Source organism: Chelonia mydas, chromosome 9 (genome assembly GCF_015237465.2).
Source record: "Chelonia mydas isolate rCheMyd1 chromosome 9, rCheMyd1.pri.v2, whole genome shotgun sequence".
NCBI lineage: Eukaryota > Metazoa > Chordata > Testudines > Cheloniidae > Chelonia > Chelonia mydas.
Window position 1 is genome coordinate 62169044 of NC_057855.1, and position 20299 is coordinate 62189342.

General features: G+C 42.8%; 1 protein-coding gene across 1 annotated transcript; it reads right to left on the reverse strand.

The window, feature by feature from the left end:
* Nucleotides 1-2089: 2089 nt before the first annotated feature.
* LOC122461618 lies at nt 2090-19596 on the reverse strand. Its single transcript, XM_043522116.1, has 5 exons — nt 18750-19596; nt 16919-17326; nt 8485-8595; nt 6839-6882; nt 2090-3093 (listed from the first exon to the last, which is right to left on the reverse strand). Exons 1-5 carry the CDS (start codon nt 18790-18792, stop codon nt 2950-2952), a joined length of 750 nt encoding a protein of 249 aa, XP_043378051.1. The 5' UTR covers nt 18793-19596; the 3' UTR covers nt 2090-2949.
* Between the last annotated feature and the right edge of the window lie 703 nt (nt 19597-20299).

Sequence of the window (20299 nt, forward strand, 5' to 3'; positions counted from 1 at the left end):
AAACACTGAGAGCCTGTGCAGAATTAAAAGCTCTGAAAAATTTAAATTTGGAAATATTGAAATGTGTCATTTTGACATTGTCAATTGAAAGGAAATATTTCAAGAGACCCAAATGAAAACATTTCATTTTGCTTTGCTCAGCTGACTGAAAACACTTTGTTTCAGTCAGTTCCCCTATTGCAGTGCATTGCTTCATTGGAGTTGTAATTCAGGCTGCCCAATGCCCTCGATCTTCCTGTGATGCTCTGTACCTCGGGGGGACATCCTACACCCCCATGTTCATCTTTAGAAAATGATTGTGTGGTATCCAGTGCAAAGTTTGTCATGTTGGGTGTCTTCGGCAGGCTTATGATGCACTGAGCATGGTTGTTATAGTGATGTATAGTAATTGTTACAGTATATGTTTCATGTATGTAGTTATGAGACTGAAAATGTATCCGCACAGCTCAAAGCAAGCCCATGCAAAACTCTCCAAGAACAGAGAGGCAGTTCATACCTCATCAGGGCATGGATGGGTCAAACCCAGCCCAGTCTCACAGGAACAATGGACATGGCTTAGGCAGCAACAAAAGAATCTGTTAGACCAGGGATTGGCAACCTTTGGCACGTGGCCCATCAGGGAAATCCGCTGGCGGGTCAGGACAGTTTGTTTACCTACAGCAACCGCAGGTTCGGCCGATCGCAGCTCCCACTGGCCACGATTCGCCATTCCAGGCCAATGGGGGCTGTGGGAAGCGGCATGAGCCAAGGGATGTGCTGGCCGCCACTTCCTGCAGCCTCCATTGGCCTGGAACAGCGAACCACAGCCAGTGGGAGCTGTGATCGGCCGAACCTGTGGCCGCTGCAGGTAAACAAACCGTTCTGGCCCACCAGCAGATTTCCCTGACGGGCCGCATGCCAATGGTTGCCGATCTCTGTGTTAGACCCTTGAGGGAGTCACCCCCTTCCTTTGTTCAGTTTGGAACTGTGATGACGTAATGCTCACCTGACTCGGGGGGGGCGGGGAGGGCAAAGCCAAGAGGAAAGAAAGGACGTGATAAAAGGGAGAGGCATTTTGCCATGCTCTCTCTCTTCCACTTACATCTACAGACACCACCACTACCACCAAGTGACTGAAACGCTCAAGGAAGAGACCCTGACTGAAAAGTAACCAGCCAGCCTGTGGTGAGAAGCATCTAAGTTTTTAAGGACAGAGGAAGTGTTAAGATCAGCTTAGAATGTGTTTTGCTTTTATTTCATTTGACCAAATCTGACTTGTTATGCTTTGACTTAGAATCACTTAAAATCTATCTTTATAGTTAATAAATCTGTTTGTTTATTCTACCTGAAGCAGTGTGTTCGGTTTGAAGCGTGTCAGAGGCTCCCTTGGGATAACAAGCCAGGTACATATCAATTTCTTTGTTAAATTGACAAACTTATATAAGCTTGCAGCGTCCAGCGGGCACAACCGGACACTGCAAGACGGAGGTTCCTAGGGTAGCGTCTGGGACCGGAAATATTGGCTACAGTCATTCACTTGCAAGTAGCTGGGAGCAGCTTACATGCCAGAGGCTGTGCGTGAACAGCCCAGGAGTGGGGGTTCTCACAGCAGAGCAGGGTAAGGCTGGCTCCCCGAGTCAAGGATTGGAGTGACTTAGCAGATCACCAGTCCAGATAACACCAGAGGGGAACATCACACTCCACAATGGGCCAGACTCTATGGTTGGACTATGTCTCCATGATATACCTGCACCCATGTGACTCCTATGATGCACCACAGCATTCAGTGACTGGGAAGACTGTTGACTCATAGGACAAGTGTGACCAGGGAGCTCAGCCCATAGGAGAGAATGGGTACCTGAACTGTGACTCCCAGAACACAATGAGCCACAACAGAAAGAAACAGTTTTATTTTGAACTGACTCTCATCAAAATGTTTTGGGTAATTTCAGTCCAAAGTATTTCCATGTGGGTTGAACCGAAATGGAGTGTTCTGTTGCCACGATTTTCATGGATCCCTAAAGCCAGGCCTTTTTGGCTAGAGAATGAACCATGGAGAGGCTGTGATGCCAGGAAAAATAAATAAATGTTCAGCACGGGTTGTATCAGTTTAATGTACCAAGGGTTTCTTCACAGTGAAAGGGAAAGAAACTTACTTTAAAAAGAATCTAAGATTCTCTGTTACATTTCCAGGCTCCCAAATTAAGGGGAGCCCATGGACATGAGCTTCCTGCCAAATGAAAAATTTAAACAGTTGCAAAAGGAAGATCTTCCTTCCCCAGATAAGTAGCAATTCCACACCCCACTCACCCAATTCGTATTATCTTCACTCCATGTTTTCAAAATTACTTTAGAATGAATAAAAAGCAGCTCATTCCAGGATCTTCACAGAGCACCCAGACCACAGCAGAGCCTAGAACAAGATACAGTAAGTTTCTTATTCTGGATACCACCTGGTGGCTCCAAATGCGACACATACTACATATCATATGCACCCAGAGTGGTAGTGGAGCAAGTACACAACAGGGTACATGTCAGTGGAACTCATATTAGTGCTTAAGATGCCCTTTGGGGCTGGAACCATCTTTACATTGTGTTTGTACATTGCTTGGCACAATGGTATCCTGATCCTTGACTGGGACCTCCAGGCTCTACCCGAATACGAAGAGACAATAACGATAATCTACAGGTTTCAGTGCCTCAAGCTGCACCTAAACAGATGAGTCCTGAGTTCACAAAGACACTTTGGATTTAATCCATCATCCATTTACATGTGTAGAATACACTCTTCTGAAGAGTTGGGAAGTCTGGAAAAACCATCTAAGCAATATTGCCATTTCTGTGCCGTTCCCAATAAATAGGATAATTTGATTATTTACAGCAGCACTCCTGAACTGCATGGCTCCCAGAGTAATTGCATGTGCTGATCATGCCTAAAACCAGCTCCGCATGTTGGGGTTACAGCTGCTGTTAAGAGAAGATTAAAGAGGCGTATTCAGTCTGTGACTCTGATCTGCGCTGCCTCTGCCCAGCGTCCTCTCCAATCTTTGCATAAATTGTTGATACCGTCCTTGGTGACGAGCTTTCTATGTGAGATTCCTCATGATTTGGGACCTAGATAAAAACAAACAATAAACCCCCACTGAGTTAAGAAACTTGTTCATGGGGATCAGTCTTACAGTTGCTGTTAAGAGAAGCTTGTAGAGGCGTATTTAGTCAGTGACTCTCATCTGCGCTGCCTCTGCCCAGCGTCCGCTCCAATCCTTGCATAAATTGTTGATACCGTCCTTGGTGACGAGCTTTCCATGTGAGATTCCTCATGATTTGGGACCTAGATAAAAACAAACAACCCCCCCCGAGTTAAGAAACTTGTTCATGGGGATCAATCTTGATTAAAAAGAGATTTCTTGTTATATTTATGTATCTCTTTATCATATAACACCAAGGAGCAACAATTGGTTCAGCAGCTGTTCCTTCTCCATCCTCCTCCCTTGAGCTTAAAGTTGGGCCAGGAACTACTGACTGCAATTGAAAACAATAAAATCAGGGACAAATTAAGTTTACAGAGGCCAAGACTGACATTGTGACATGCTGCAAAAGTACTGTCATCTAGTGCCCTGGACCAATCAATGTATGCAAAACAGGCTCAGCCAATCAGGGACATGGCTCAAATCACATGGTAGAAATAACATGATCTTTCTCCCATGTGCTTACCCCACGGACCTATCCCTAAAGACCAGGCCCAAACTCAGGACACGCCTTGCACAGCAGATTGGTGCAGAACACAAATATCCAAAGAGAGGTAAACATTTGCAAAAAGCCTTTTATGGAGAGATCACAGAAGCTACCACAGTAAGAGCAGAGCAGAGCAGTGCTGATTGGCTGAGGCAGTTTGAGCTCAGGACTGAGATCAAGCTCATTTGTGACTCAAGTTGAGGCGGTCACACATGGGCCTGTTTGTTGGTGGGTCAGTGGAACTGTCTGAGCTTTTAGTCTGTAGTGGATGTCACAGGGAGCAAAAGGAGTGTCAGTGGGAAGGATGAGAGTCAGCCATGCAGAGCTGGGTGGGAGGTAAGGATTGGGGGGATGGAAGGACAGGCAGAGAGAGCTGGGGGATGGAGGTGGTGACATATGCGGGACCCAGTATCCACACTGATCTCAGCTTTATACAAGTTTGTGTTTAGCATGTGTATGGTGGTTCGTGCAGCTTTGGTTTTAAAGTGAGCTGGTTCCTCCATCCCCAGCAGCAGACAATTTAGTCTTACAAAGAGAGGCATCAACAGGGTATGTAGAAGAAGCACAGAAAACCACACCTTGCAGAACTATAGCAACCCTTGCTATTGCTGCAAGAAAATCACGAAACCACACTGGCCCTCAGCAAGGGGAAACAACCACCCAGAAGAACCAATGTCAGCAGCTGCAAGAGCGTCGCTGCTGAGGAATGTGATCAGAGTCAGAAAGACTGAGAAGGAGAACTCCTGTAATGCGGAGAGAGCTAATGGGGAGTTTTTACACAGTGCCTGGCAAATGGGGCCCTGGGCTGGATAGCCGATAGGTGCTATATACTAAATATAAATACTAAATAATAATCAATGATCACCACCATTATCCAGGCATCACAGAACAGATTTGACCTCCCTCTCCGATTAACAATTCTACTTCCCTTTTACAAATGCTAATTCCCATTCATATCTGTGTCCTTCTCTAGTGAAAAGAAAAGGAGTACTTGTGGTACAAGTACTCCTTTTCTTTTTGGGAATACAGACTAACACGGCTGTTACTCTGAAACTTCTCTAGTGAATTCACCTTTGCTCACTCACAGAAATGCTGCAAAAACCAGTTAATGATTTTGGAGCAGCGTCAGAGCTCTGCCTCTGTGGGCTCATGCTCGCTCTGGCCAGCCAGCTGGGAGGGGAAGGCTGCAGGGTTTGCTGACGAGGCCTCCAGGGCCACAAAACCCACAGTTTCAGCAGCCAGGTTTCAATAGCCTGCATGAAAGTCAAGCACTCCTCTTCCCCGAAGGCCCAACCTCCAGTATCTGCCGCCATGTCTGGGGCAGGGAGGAGTGTTAACGGCCGATGTCAATACTCCTGCATCTCAGCACTCACATAATGCAAAACTGTATGAGGCTTGCAGATGTTGTAAGTACTATTCAATGGGCATGTCTAGACGAGGAAAACATGTCATGGTTCAGAATGTGTTAGCCAACATATTAGTGTAAACAGGGTTTAGCATATTTAAAAATGTGCTCTGTCTTCATGGTCAACCATCAGTTTTCCACTAATGTTTTAAATGTGTTAAACTCAGTCTACACTAAATGGTAAGTGGTGTTTAAAATGCTTTAAACCACATATTTTCCCAGTCTAGCCATTGTGCTCAAGGGTTGCAGAATCATAACTCAATAAGTACTATGCAGAAAATAGGCATTACTAGTTAGGAGCATCCTCACAGCAGCCTATCATTTCTCTCTGTCTGTCTCCCACATTAATTAAAAAGTAGCCCTATAATTTCCAGTAGCCACAAGCACGGCTCAGGAGTGATATATGCAGTGATGTAAATTACTCGATAGATAGGAGAGAGAGGCAGGAGATAAGTGAAAGAGGCAAAGTACAATTATCTAATTTGTGCTAATGAGATAATCTGTGGATATGCAAAATAAATTAGTTCCACTTGTATGCAGAGTGGTCAGAGGCTTCAGTGTGTAGTAGGGGGAAAGAGGGGGATAGAAGAAGAAGAAAAGGGGATGTGAATGATCATAAAGGAGATCCTCCAACTAAGCTTCTTCTGTAGTTGTGGAAGCAGGCCAAGAATGATTCATAGGAAGGGGCCAATCAAAGGCAACCGCTCCCTTTGCAGTGCACCAGGGCCAGAGTCTAGTGCCTTGTAGGGCATGATGCAGTTTTTATTTACTATGGTTAGTGTTTGATTATGCATTTTCTCAGTTCTTGATGTTTCAATCTCTGTTATGAGCTTTTCTGTTATAATGTTATGTCAGAGTCTCAAAATATCGTCAGCAATACCATGGAGAGGTGGCTGCTGATCACATTCATTGCAGGGAAGAGCCTATATCCTGGCAACATGGAAGAGCCAGGCTAGCAGACTGAATTGGGGCTGAAGCTGCATTAGAAGAGTGGCAGGGGAAACGAGCTGTGAGGAGTTACTGTATCCCATTTTGTCATCATTTCAGAGTATTGTTGTATTTGAATTTCACATTTACAGCCATATGATTATGTATTTGCATATTTAGCTGTTTTTGTTATTCCCCAAAATCTAAATATAAATGTATAACTGATCATTTAAGCACATAAAAAGTACAAATATCTCACTAAGGCAACCAATATTTATTACTAATCACCTTAGTTAGTTTTAGAGCTGAGCAAATATTTAATCTTTAATCATTTTAGAAATTGTCTTTTTCTGTCATGTCCTGTGAATGATGTATATTGTTGGGAAGTAACTCTGGGTGTGCAGATTGTTTGCAAACAACTTGTTACAAGTATTCAAAATTCTTGATTGGATACATGGATGATGTCACTTATAGAACCAGGCTTCTGGTGCAAATGCTTATATTTGTTTGTTCAAAATTTGCCTTCTTTAAGTATTTTCCCAAACTTGCTTATGAACCAAATCCCTTGCTGCTCTAAATCAGCAGTGTTCCATTGGAATCAACTGGCTTTTTAATTGATTTAGCTTAATTTGGTCAGGTAATGAATTAATCTTAAATAACACAAGCCAGTGATCTAACTAAGAGTGTCCACACAGGAATTTACATCAGTTTAACTAACTCAGCTTAAAAACTGATTTTAGTCAAACCAGTGAAACTTGTGTGTGGAGACCAGATCCCCGTGTTTTACAGTACCTCTTCTTGCTTTATGATTATTGTCCTCCTCTGCTGAACTGCACCTGTGAAAATTGTTTGAATAGTTAATATTTTATAGTGACAGTAGCCATTCTGTGCTTCAGTTAAATCACTTGCATCTATGCACTGTGCTTTTGAAACCGAAGACATCCAGCAGTGACACAAAGAGAAATGGATTTTTGCCTTTGAGTTAGAGATTTCTCTGTGTGTGTGTTCTGGGAGCAAAAGTTAGTTGCAAATAATTAATCTCACATTCTTGAAAGATCCATTGGAAGGTGTCTAAAGAGCATGGGACTGATTCTCTCCTCACTAACACCAGTTTTACACTGTGTCTGCAGCAACTTCAGTGGCATTACTCCTGATTTCCACTGGTATAAGTGAGAGGAGAAACAGGCCTTTAGGCAGGGATGAAAGTAAAATTGAGCTCTTACTGGTGTGGGGCCTCCCCGGCCACCCAGAAGGGGCGGGGCCTCGGGCGGAAGGGGTGGGGCTGGGATTCAGCATCCCCCAGCCAGTCCATCTGCGCTCCCTGGCCCGCGCCGCCTGGGGCTCCAGCAATGATTTAAAGGGCCCGGGGCTCTGGCTGGTGCTGCTGCGGTAACAGCTGCGGCGTCCGGAGCCCCGGGCCCTTTTAAATCGCGGCCCCAGGCCAGCGACTTCTTTTGCTCCCCCCACCCCCTGGGGCAGCTACTTCTTTTGTTGGTGGCCGGGGGGGGGCAAAAGGAGCAGCATTTTAACAACGTCACTGCCCCTTTTGCGCCCCACCCCCATCGGCGTCCCTGCCGGGTTGTCACTGCCCCTTTTGCGTCCCCCCATTGGCAGCCCGGCTGGTAGGGACCTGGCAGGGCCGCCGATGGGGGGCACAAAAGGGGCAGCGAAGTTCAAGTGGCAGCGCTTTAAGCAGAGTCCTTAAAGTGCTGCCATGGCAGCGCTTTAAAGTCCGCGGTACGGGCCAGTACTGGCAGCTACCTTTTACCGGTATGCCATACTGGCCCCTACCACCTTCCTTTCACCCCTGCCTTTAGGTTTAATCATTTGAACTACCTACAGTATTTTAGTTACATATCCCTCAAAAATACTGTGTCTCCCTGTGACATTTCCTTTTGAGGGAGGTCTAAAGTGTCACTCACAACTTTCCATCCCTATTGTACTAGAAACATCATCTATGATTATTTGTGATATGAGACAATATATTGTTGCAGTGCCCTGAGATTGAGCTACAAACACGTCAAAGTTTGCACCTTGAGTCACAACATGGAGACAACGTTGCATGGCACAAGCACAATGTCTTTATATACAAATGTGATCACTTTACATAAGCTATTACCAGCAGGAGAGTGGGATGGGGGGAGAGAAAACCTTTTGTAGTGATAATCACCCATTTTTTCACGGTTTGTATGTATAAAAACGTCTTCTGTACTTTCCACAGTATGCATCCGATGAAGTGAGCTGTAGCTCACAAAAGCTTATGCTCAAATAAATTGGTTCGTCTCTAAGCTGCCACAAGTACTCCTTTTCTTTTTGCAAATACAGACTAACACGGCTGTTACTCTGAAACCTGTCACTTGGATTTGTTTTTTAAAATATTTTTGAAGAATCTGAAGCACCAACAGCCGTGAGTGAGGTGTACGAGCAAGACCACTCACCCTTATGCTGTCTGCAGCAGAAGAGCAGCAACAGGAGGAGCAGGAGAAAACTGAAGCCTCCAGTGATCTGAAGTCCAAGGAGAAGGTCTGGAGACTGAGTTGTTTCATTTCCTGTTCCGACATATAAAAGGAAATAAGTTGTCTGAGTATTTTATAAAGAAATAACTCTAATGGCTAATGTATATTTTTCAGAGAAGGTCTTGGTAAGTCACAGGATTGAGCTGAACTCAGGCAGCATAAGTCAGTGGTTCTCAACCTTTCCAGACGACTGTACCCCTTTCAGGAGTCTGATTTGTCTTGTGTACCCGCAAGTTTCATCTCATTTAAAAACTACTTGCTTACAAAATCTGACATAAAAATACAAAAGTGTCACAGCACACTAGTACTGAAAAATTGCTCGCTTTCTCATTTTTACCATATAATTATAAATCAACTGGAATATAAATATTGTATTTACATTTCAGTGTATAGTATATAGAGCAGTATAAACAATTCATTGTCTGTATGAAATTTTAATTTTACTGACTTCGCTAATGCTTTTTAGGTAGCCTGTTGTAAAACTAGGCAAATCTCTAGATGAGTTGATGTACCCCCTGGAAGATCTCTGCGTACCCCCAGTGGTACACATACCCCTGGTTGAAAACCACTGGCATAAGTGATGATTTCAGATAATGTCTCTCAGCACTTGCTACCTGGATGACTATGCGGCTGTGGAGCCCTTGCTCCCGCTACACCTTGAAAGATGTGCACTCAGTGACACAAGGGCTCCCGCAGAGCCCTGCCTCATTCCCTGCATGCTTAGGAGACACAGGAAGAGGGATTCAGCTGCACAAATAATTGATTTCTCAGTTTATGGGTAAGAAAAAGCTGCCCACCTTAGGACTTCTAGATGTGCACTCAGTGACACAAGGGCTTCCGCAGAGCCCTGCCTCATTCACTGCATGCTTAGGAGACACAGGAAGAGGGATTCAGCTGCACAAATAATTGATTTCTCAGTTTATGGGTAAGAAAAAGCTGCCCACCTTAGGACTTCTAGCCCAGTAGGGAAGGCACTCGTTTGGGATGGCAGAGACCCAGGTTCACCCCTGAGCCCCGGGGCTCTGGGGCTCCAGCCTCTACAGCTGGTAGCTCTGGGATGATTTAAAGGCCCTGGGGCTCCCAGCCACAGCCGGAGCGCCAGGGCCTTTAAATCTTGAGTTAAAGGCTCCGCCTCTTTGGTTGAGGCCACGCCTCTTCCGGTTGAGGCCACACCCCGCTCAGGACTCCGGCGTACTGGTAAATCCTTTAAGTTACTTTCACCCCTGGTGTCATCTCAGATTAGTCTGTAGCCTGGAAGTCAGGGCCCTCTCCAGGAAGAGGGGAGATCTTCATTCACATCTGTGGTCGAAAGCAAGGGTTCAAGCTTGGGTCTCCCACGTCTCAAGTGAGTGCCCTAACCACTGGGCTAAAGGTTATAAGGTAAGCAGTAGCAACTCCTCGTCCTCCAGCTGTTTTGTGACTCTAGACCACCTTGCCACCCAATTTTATTTGTTTATTTTGTTCTGGCTGAAATTATTCAGCAAATTCATAGCAAGTTTGAAAGTAGTTTTTGGTTGACGCAAATGTCATTTTTGATTAATAAACGATTTGTCTGAAGATGTTCACCTAGCTCTAAGTGGGAGTGCAGAGCAGTAAGCACTTCACAGCACGTGCTTGGAGAATCAGACCCTAGCGCTCCGTGTCATTCCCTGAGCACAGCAGTGCATCCTTGGTTTATTCAGATGACTGCCAAACAGTGCTAAAAATCATGCTGTTCATTCTATAGATGCATGAAATGCAATTTCCAAAGGAACATAAGAATGGCCATACTGGGTCCGACCAAAGGTCCATCCAGCCCAGTATCCTGTCTTCTGACAGTGGCCAATGCCAGGTGCCCCGGAGGGAGTGAACCTAACAGGTAATGATCAGGTGATCTCTCTCCTGCCATCCATCTCCACCCTCTGACAAACAGAGGCTAGGGACACCATTCCTTACCCATCCTGGCTAATAGCCATTAATGGACTTAACCTCCATGAATTTATCCAGTTCTCTTTTAAACCCTGTTATAGTCCTAGCCTTCACAACCTCCTCAGGCAAGGAGTTCCACAGGTTGACTGTGCGCTGAGTGAAGAAGAACTTCCTTTTCTTTTTTTTATACCTGCTGCCCATTAATTTCATTTGGTGGCCCCTAGTTCTTATACTATCGGAACAAGTAAATAACTTTTCCTTATTCACTTTCTCCACGCCACTCATGATTTTATATACCTCTATCATATCGTCCCTTAGTCTCCTCTTTTCCAAGCTGAAAAGTCCTAGCCTCTTTAATCTCTCCTCATATGGGACCCGTTCCAAACCCCGAATCATTTTAGTTGCCCTTTTCTGAACCTTTTCTAATGCCAGTATATGTTTTTTGAGATGAGGGGACCACATCTGTACGCAGTATTCAAGATGTGAGCGTACCATGGATTTATTTAAGGGCAATAAGATATTCTCCGTCTTATTCTCTATCCCTTTTTTAATGATTCCTAACATCCCGTTTGCTTTTCTGATTGCCACTGCACACTGCATGGACATCTTCAGAGAACTATCCACGGTCACTCCAAGATCTTTCTCCTGATTAGTTGTAGCTAAATTAGTCCCCATCATATTGTATGTATAGTTGGGGTTATTATTTTTTCTAATGTGTATTACTTTACATTTATCCACATTAAATTACATTTGACATTTTTTTTGCCCTATCACTTAGTTTTGTGAGATCTTTTTGAAGTTGGACTATAACTCCAATTAATTAAACTCAATGTTCACTGACATGTTTAAAAGCATTTGTCCTCAATGAGCACTAGCTCCCTGCCAATTTCAGTTTTCTATCCCTAACTTTTTTTGGCACCAGAACTATTAAACGTGGGCTGTAAGAAACTTTTTGTTATGAAGAAAGTATATTTTTCCATTTTCCAAAATTGCTGAACTAGTTTTGCTCAGTCTTTCCAAAACAAGTAACCTTTAATCAGGGACCACACCTTGAAAATTTCAACTTAATCAGTGAAAGTTTGGGAAAGTTATGCGAACTAAGAATAGAACTTTCACCTTAGCTGGCACAAGCACGCCTGCTTAATGAACGGCACACAGCAATATGATACAGGAAGTGAGGAGGTGTTCTTGAGCAGTACTGTGCCTCATAGGAGATTCTTATTACATATTGTCTGGATTCCATATATTTACTTCCCATTGTTGTGTAACAGCCACAGGCTAATTTTGATTTTTGCATCATGTTTTATTTTGGTTTTCACTCAATACAACAACAAAACTGATGCCTGGTTGAACTCTACACTAGAGTTAGGTTAGGTCGACGCAAAGCAGCTTATATCGACCTAACTATGGAAGTGTCTACACTCAAATTTCACTCTTGCTGACGTAAGTGCCCCACTACACTGACTTAATAACTCCACCTGCACAAGAGGCATAGCATCAAAGTCAATGTAGTTAGGTCGATGCAATGTCAGTGTAGACACTGTGTTACTTACATCGACTATTACTGGCTTTAAGGAGCCATCCCACAATGCCCCATACTGACACTATCGATACAAGCGTTCCTGGTGAGGATGCACACTGCCAACACAAGAAGCAAAGTCTAGACACGCACAAGTGATGTAATTATTGCAGTGGCTGTATGATGAAGTAAGTTACCTTGACTTTTACTTTGTAGCGTACACATGGCCTGAGAAAGAGAACCATCCAGCTAGCCTTAGACTTAATTCACTTTTATCTACAGATGAGCCTGAAACTAAACTATAGATATGAATATGCCCAAATGATGGGTGCTCTCCAAATAGTGGGCCAAACCAAACCCCCAAATCTAAACAACCTCAAATATCGGGGAAGTTGGGATCCAGATTAAAATTCTGGAGGCTGGACCTACATCCAGTTTTATCAAAAGAAGATGAATTCATCTTTTAAAGTTTAACAGCCTCTTGGAATCATACTGAGCAGAAAAAGATTTACATTCAGTACTAATTAGTTTGATTCAGTATTGTCACTGTGCAAAATGTTTGAAATGAAATTTGAAACCGCACAAACTCAGCTATTTTTGGGTTTTGTTACAACCTGGAAACTCAGACTGGGGTCCTCAGAAGGTTCACATATCTTTCCAGAAAACCTAGACTGACTTATGGCTTTGCTCTGAAATCATGCACAATTCCACATGGCTCTAATGCAAAACCAAATGAAATGTGATGATTTTGAATTGACGTTTCATTTGAACATAAAATTCAAGGTAAAAACTCAAAGGGTGAGAGGCTGTCTTGGACGTGTGAAGTTTTCTCTGCAAAATATGAGGAGAGCTCCTCACAGCAGAAGGTGCTCAGGTCTATGGTAGACACAAGGCAGTTTGGATTGACCATGGTCATTGTCTAGAACTGTTCTTTTGGCCAAAATTTGCCAGGTGCTATTGCTTTAGAGAAGAAAGGTCCCTGTTTCCTTTCCAGTCACGGTCTAGGATCCCATATTCCTTACATCATAGTTGGTCAAATTCCATGTGGATCTTCCACCACTGGTGATCAAGCCTCCTGTTCTCACATTTCATTGGTCACTGTTTATCAGTAAACCATGACAATCTGTGTGGGTAATGGAGAGGAAAGGGACATTTAGGACCAATGTGTTAATTGATGTGGGTAGAAGATAGTTTAGTGTTTGACTAGACCATTGACAGACTGGGCTCATAGGGTATGTCTACACTGCAAGAGAAGGTGTGACTGTAGCACAGGTAGGCATTCCCATGCTAGCTTTAATCCAGCTAGCATGGGTTACAATAATGGTAAGGACATGGTGGCACAAACCCACCCAGGAGCCTGGTACACACTCAAGTTGTCAACCTGTGCCACCACATGTACACTGTTGTTTCCCCTGATGGCTAGAATAAAACTATCACAGGTATGCCTGCCCATGCTATAATCATACCTTCACTTGCAGTGTAGACAGACCCACAGACAAACAGCTCTCCAGCCGGAAGCACTGGAAATCCTCTAGATCCATGAATTCTAAGAGTGGGGGGTTGTGTGGTTGCTCCTTTCCTCTGATGAGATTGTGGTAAGATTCTGATCTCAGCCTGGAGGAGGTGATAGTTGGAACAGGACAAGGGTCTGGTTAGTCCCTTCCTGATGTTCACCTCTACGGTGATAAGACCTTGGGTGCGATTAGCTGTGTGAGTAGATTCAGAAGCCACCTTGGTTAAGCCTATGTTTAATATATCAAATTTCAGGCTGTTTTGTTGGAGAGAACACTCTAAAACAATGGAAAAAGACCTAGTAGTGTTCCCAGAAACACAGTGGATGACCACAGCCAAAGGGATACTGTAATACATGGAAATATACTATACAGGAAGAACAGATTTTGTTGTAAAGGTGGGAGCAGTAGCCCTGTACCTAAAAGATTCCAGTAGAATGTAAAGAAACAGCATTTCTGAGGGGATAGGAGCATTTGGTAACACGTGTATGGCTACAAATCCCAAATGACTGGAATATAACAGGAATAGTGGATTACACTACTTGCCTTCTAACCAGGTTAATGATAGCAATTGACAGAACAACAAAGTAGATCAAGGAGGCCACAAAATCTATTGAAACAGTGACATGGATAACTTCAGCAAACTGCATATCATCTAGGCAAATGACACATTGAGACACAGTTTGCAGAAGCAATTTCTCAATGCCACATAACATTACTTCTTGAAGCAGCTAGTTCTACAGCACACTAGCCCTGTCACACTAAACTTTAGAAAGGGTGAATTTTTTTTTAAAAAAGGAGGATGCCAATTAGACAGTAATTAAAGAAAAACGTGAAGAGTTTAAAATCCCTAGAATCAGCCCAGAGGCTAATGAAACAGCATATCAAATAAGAGAGGCATCTATACCAATAAATAAAACAAGGAAAATGGAAGTCAAGAAAAAATGGTCAAGTGTCAAGGAGCCAGTGAATATTCAAGCAGGATTACTGTACTTCAAAAGTCCAATCCAAGCGAAACCAGTCAAAAGGACCAGGAGCTAAAGCAGCTAAACTGTAAAGTAGAATGAGGGGGGATTAAAAAGGAATATGATGAACAATTAGCCAAAGTCATAAAAAGAAACTGTACAAAATTATGATAATGTGTTTGGTATATGAAGATGGATAGAATCAGATGCTAGCCTAGGGATATTGTAGAAAAGCTCAGACTTAGATTTTCAATGTGTCCTCTGAATTTGGGCATTTCAGTTTTTGGGCTCCCTTTTTGTGAGACTTAAGCACAATTGCCAACCCTAAGAATTCAAAATTCATGACTCAGGCCAGAAAAAAATAATGAAATTGGCTTTAAAATGATGAAATTTAAAAAAAAAATAGATCTGAAATCTTTATTTCCCTTCTGGCTTTTGAGCCTTTAGGATTCATGTGTTCAAGTATTCTCCAAAACTATGGGTGCTAGAAATTTCTTGTTTACATAAATCAGAGATTCTCACATAACTCCAGGAGCTGGAGCTTTCAGATAAGCACCAGATATCATGAGATTTGCAATAAAGTCACAAGGGTTGGCAACACTGCTTAAGACCTAATTCTCAGATGCACCTGAAATTGGAAATTGTGGGTACTCAGTACCCCTGAAAATCAGACCCTAAGAATCCCTAGTTTGGATACCCAAAATGAAGGCATCCAAAATTAATGAAAACACGCTTGAAACTTGTGGCCTAGATGACTACTTTGCATCAGTCTTCCCCACAGTGTACACTGGGGAGATACCTATCCTGGGGAGAGGATTTCACCTGCACTCTTTTCAGGTCATAAAATAGAAGCACTGTCAAAGACTGAGGGGTCAAAAGAGGTGCTGGAACACATTGATGAGATGAACAGGAAAAAAAGTCAGCAGGACTGGGTAGCGTTCATCCAAGAGTTCTAAAAGATCTTAAGAATGAAGTGGCTGAGCTGTTAAAAATCATATGATTAAAGCCAGCTAATAGTATCATTAAACAAGCTATTGAGCTATGGAAAGTATATATTAATGTACTTATTAATAAATGCTAAATGTAACACAGATGATCCTGTAAATTACAGTTAAATGAGCCTTACTTCAGTATCAGGTAAACTGATGGAATTGATAACTATAGAATGTTATAAGACACCTAGATGAATGTCATTGGGTGAGCTGGTCCTATAAAAGGGGTTCAAGGTCCTACATTAGCCCTGGTCCAGTCCTGGTTCTCAATTCCTGGTCCCTGGTCCTGATCCCAAGACTGTGGCATTCTGGGACTTGTAATCCAAAGGGACCATGAAAATAGTAGACTGGGGAGCAATGTATCCTGGGTAAAGGGGCAGGAATATGAAATAACTTCTTTTGCTCTAGTAAGAGAGAGACCAGGGAAGAGCCAGGCTCTATTGTGATGGTCTCTACCTGACGGAAATAAGACCTGTTATTGGTTTCTCCAAGCAAAGGCCCAATAAGGGTTAAAAAAAAACTTGGCGGGGGGTGGGGAGGGGACTAGAGAGACTTCGTAAAGCAACTTGACAAAGAGCTTTGTTTTGGGCTAGAAAACTAGAGACGGGGGGAAACCTGGAGAGATCAGTAGCTGTTTATGAGTCTCCATCACAGAGTTCTGCAAGTAACTCAGTTTTGTTTGTTTGCACTCTTTCTTTTATCCCAGTCGGAAAGGATCTTTGGGGTTTGGCCAAAGGACTACACTACCCTAATGAGAAAGGGGAAACTGAGGCAACAGCTGCTCTATGATGAAATTACCTTTGATATAATTAACATGATCTGAGAGAGAACAACCAGTTTGGCATTTGGGAAGGAACATTTGCCTCTCGACTCTGCTAGAATTCTCCCAGGGCATCAATAAAATAATATTTGTTATTAGTTACTTGTACTTTCCAAAATCCTTTGTAAAGTCCTTCACAAGTGGCTATTATGACAAGTAGTGAAGGGGTGAGAAGTAAAGTTCTGCCATATATTGGAAACTGGTTAAAAAATAAAATCAACAAAGTGCAAGCACAACTCTTCAGTATGTGGTATAGATGGTTAATATTATTAATGGAAGCGTCCAATATATATTAGGCATGCTTCAAACACTCAAGACGGATGGCACCTGCTTTGGTTGTGCCTGAAGGATCCACACCAGGACCGATGTTTATGTATTAATGATCTGGAGAAGGGAGTCAACTGGGAAGTGAGTGGCCAAATTAGCAGACGATACAAGATATTTAGTTTAGTCACAATTAGAGAAGACTGAAGAACTGCTGAAAGATTTAGCCAAATTAGATGACTGGGTAACGATATAGTAGATGAGGTTTAATGTACATAAGCACAAAATGATGCCCATTGGAGGGATCTGCTTGTCACTGTTACCAATGGAGGGACAGACTTCCTCAGTGCTGTGTGTATTGTAAATTACATACATACCACCGCCTGTGTTTCCATGGTTGAAATGAGGTTCAGATACAGATAATGTGATGTGTCTGGTTTGCTGTGGTACTTTGAAGGTGATGCTGTAGACTCCGCTGTCACTGAGCTGCAGGTTCTGAAGGAGCAAAGATGCATTTTCAGGGAAAAATACAGTCCGGCCTTGATATTCGGAATGTATAAAATTATTTCCAGAGCAGTGGATGGGAATCCCCTCATCACTGACAGAGCAGTTAGTCATTGTGTAGGTGGTGAGTGGATTAGGGGAGTTACTGAAACGCCACTGAATGGACAGAGGAAAGGGAAATGGTTCCTGGAGCCTGTAGGAGACGGGCAGAAGGACAGAATGATTGATAGTTCCATTGACTGAATCCTGAAGAATGTCAATGAGAAGAGCATGGGAGGAACCTGCAGAAAACACACAGAGATCAGCAAATCTGCACTTGGCACCAGAGAAAACTTCCCCCTTACAATAATTCATAGTGTCTGTAGGAAAATAATAACCTAATGCCATTGGTAAAGACAGCTTCCCACAAAATATGCAGTGTTACAAACTGCACCAAAACTGGGCACACTGAGGTAAACTCTAGCTGCATGTCTCACTGTGACAAGCATGTGTCAATATATATTTTATTATATTCCAGTACAATCATGGTTACACCATCAATATTGTAGCTCCAAGGACATTGCTTTCCAGGGGTACACTGGGCTGCAAATTTGAACATAATGAAATCTGCATGTGAGGAGAAGGGAGTAACCTTGGTTCATGCTGAACAACAAATCTCCAGGGGTATGCTCATCCCCAGAGACATCCGGGGCTGTTCCAACTGCAGTTGGTGGAAATTGTGTATGTGCATCTGAGGAGATGGTTGGACCCCATGAAATCTCTCAGAATAAAGCTGTTTCCAGGGTTTCAAAGAATAAACCAACAATAGACAGGCCATGACAGTAATAGCGAGAAATGCGGTTCCATCATTTTGGGAAATAGGCTCTATTAAAATAACCAAAAGAGCTCTCAAGAATGTTTCGTTTTTACTCATTTAATAAAAAGAGTAAGGGTTGATGGGTTACTCTCTTGGCATCTGCACTGGGAGAAAGAGGGAGGGTGAAGTCCAGCTGACTCCTGCCTTTCAGAAGACCCTTTAAGGACTTGGAGATGTAATACCTTGTACCAAGCCAGCCCCAAAGACCTTGCTTGGTGCAGAGACCCCTTGGTACACCCTGGAGACCCCACAGGGGAGATGGAGGAGGTTGCTTAGGACTAGGTTAGTGGGGGATGGGTCACTCCCTTCCAAAGACATCGAAAGGAGAGACTGGGCTTGGAGGTGCCAGGGAGAGGAAGAGGGAGAGGACCTTCTCCTTGGAAGTTCAAGTTAATCAAACTTCATCCTCTCAGTGAGGTGCGAGTGACAGACCTCTGCCCACTGCCGTGAACCCACAATGTGTGAGCTCCGAACCAACAGAAATCAGTGGGGTTCAAACAGCATTCATACTAATCTACAGGGAAATAAGTTGAGGTATGTTGTAGTAGTTAACAGCAAATGAACCCATTCAGAAGGGATGTCTGTACAATAAAACCTAATCATATGCTGTATCTTGCATACTCACTGTTCTCCCAAGGCTTAACTGACTAATACAATCAAACCATTACAGGCCATTAAATTAAATCAAATACAAACAGAAAACCTTTTTTGGACAGTACGAACCAGTTCCCTTTTCCTCACATGATGTGAAACTATGTAAATGCTGATTACAATTTAGAAACGACGCAGAGCCTATTCGTCAAGTTCAATGTAGGACATTTTCAGTTCTCTCCCCTTCCCGTACTTACCGAGGAACAGCAGAATAGACCAGCAGCTCCTGCGTGACTTCATGTCTCTTCAGAATCAGTATATGTGTCTGCAGCAGAGATAGTGCAGGAGGAGCCCCTCGTTACTGACCTCATAGTCCAAGTGAACGTCTCTGAAATATCATCTCAGCCAGGAAGGAAGTTACCGATGCTCTCAGGGTCTCTACAATAGGCAGAGGGCTTTATTTATAAACGTAAAAGATTCAGCTTTTTGCCCCCATCACTCGAAACAGGTATGCAAAATTGTAGAAGTTTTGAAATAGAATCTAGCTGACCTCTTCCTAAAGTTAGTACTTACTAAAATAAGGGCTGAACCTCAGTGTGAGCCAAATTCTGTTCTCAGATACACTGGTGTAAATCCACAGTAACTCCACTGAAGTCAACGGATTTACATTGGGGTAACAGAGCAGAATATGGCCCTTTGCTCATAATTCCACACCCACTGGGCTCAAGCTCTGTATTGCATAGCTATCTCTGACAGGAGATCAACCATAACACTTTTCAAACTTTATCTGAAGAGGCAGTGTTCTTTAACAAAGAGACTATTTCTTAAGCTGTGGCAGGGCATTTGTATTTAATAGATGCAACAGTAAAACAAAGTTTTAAACAGTCTTGAATAAAAATCCCTTTCCCTCTTAACCTGGTTACACTTCTTTGGTACCCGTGATGTCATAATTCTATTTCCAGTTTTCATAGGTTCTTGAAGGAAAAACAAAGCAGATAAGACCAGGCCTTCTAATATACAAAAACAAGCAGGAAAAAAAAATCAGACCTTCTATAAAAAGAAGCACAAAATCCCATAAACACCATTTTCTCTTAGTTCAGATATTTAAAAATTCTTAACACAGCAGCAAGTACGATTAACAATTGCTACCTTGCCTCACAATGCAAATTATTAAAAAATATCAGTAAGTTACATTTGAAGGCTCTGATTTAGGAAAGCATCCTTAGTATCAGGAAAATATTTAAGCACATGGTTAACTGTAAGCATTGTGCTTACCTTCAAAAGAAGTTAATGGGACCGAAGTATATGATTAAGGCTCCAATTCTGCAAAAGTTTGCTCATGTGATTAACTTTACTCACTGTAAATAATCCCAACACTTCAACAGATTTACTTACAGTGCTCAAAGTTAAGCAGCATATGAGCAACTTTTTGCAGGACTGGGACCTAAGTGCTTTCTAGAATCATGGCCTAAAATAGGTTTTAGCTCGGGTCCCATTCTAGAATGTATCACTTCATAGATTTCAAAGTAATTAGAGAAAGTACTTTAAAGAAAAACATAGCTGGATCCTCAAACTTAATTCAGGAGAAACACTACATAAGACCACTAATTAATCAGAAAACTTTGGGGAAAGAGCAGGGGGTTGGGGACGGGGAGGATGCATTGAAGTATGCTTATATAGATGGGGAAATACTTTCATTTAGCTCTTAATTTTCTGGGCCTAGTACATATTTACAAATCTTTCATGGTTTAGCAGAGACAGCTCCATGCTACTCTGAGCACAAGGATTACCTAAACTAACATTAATC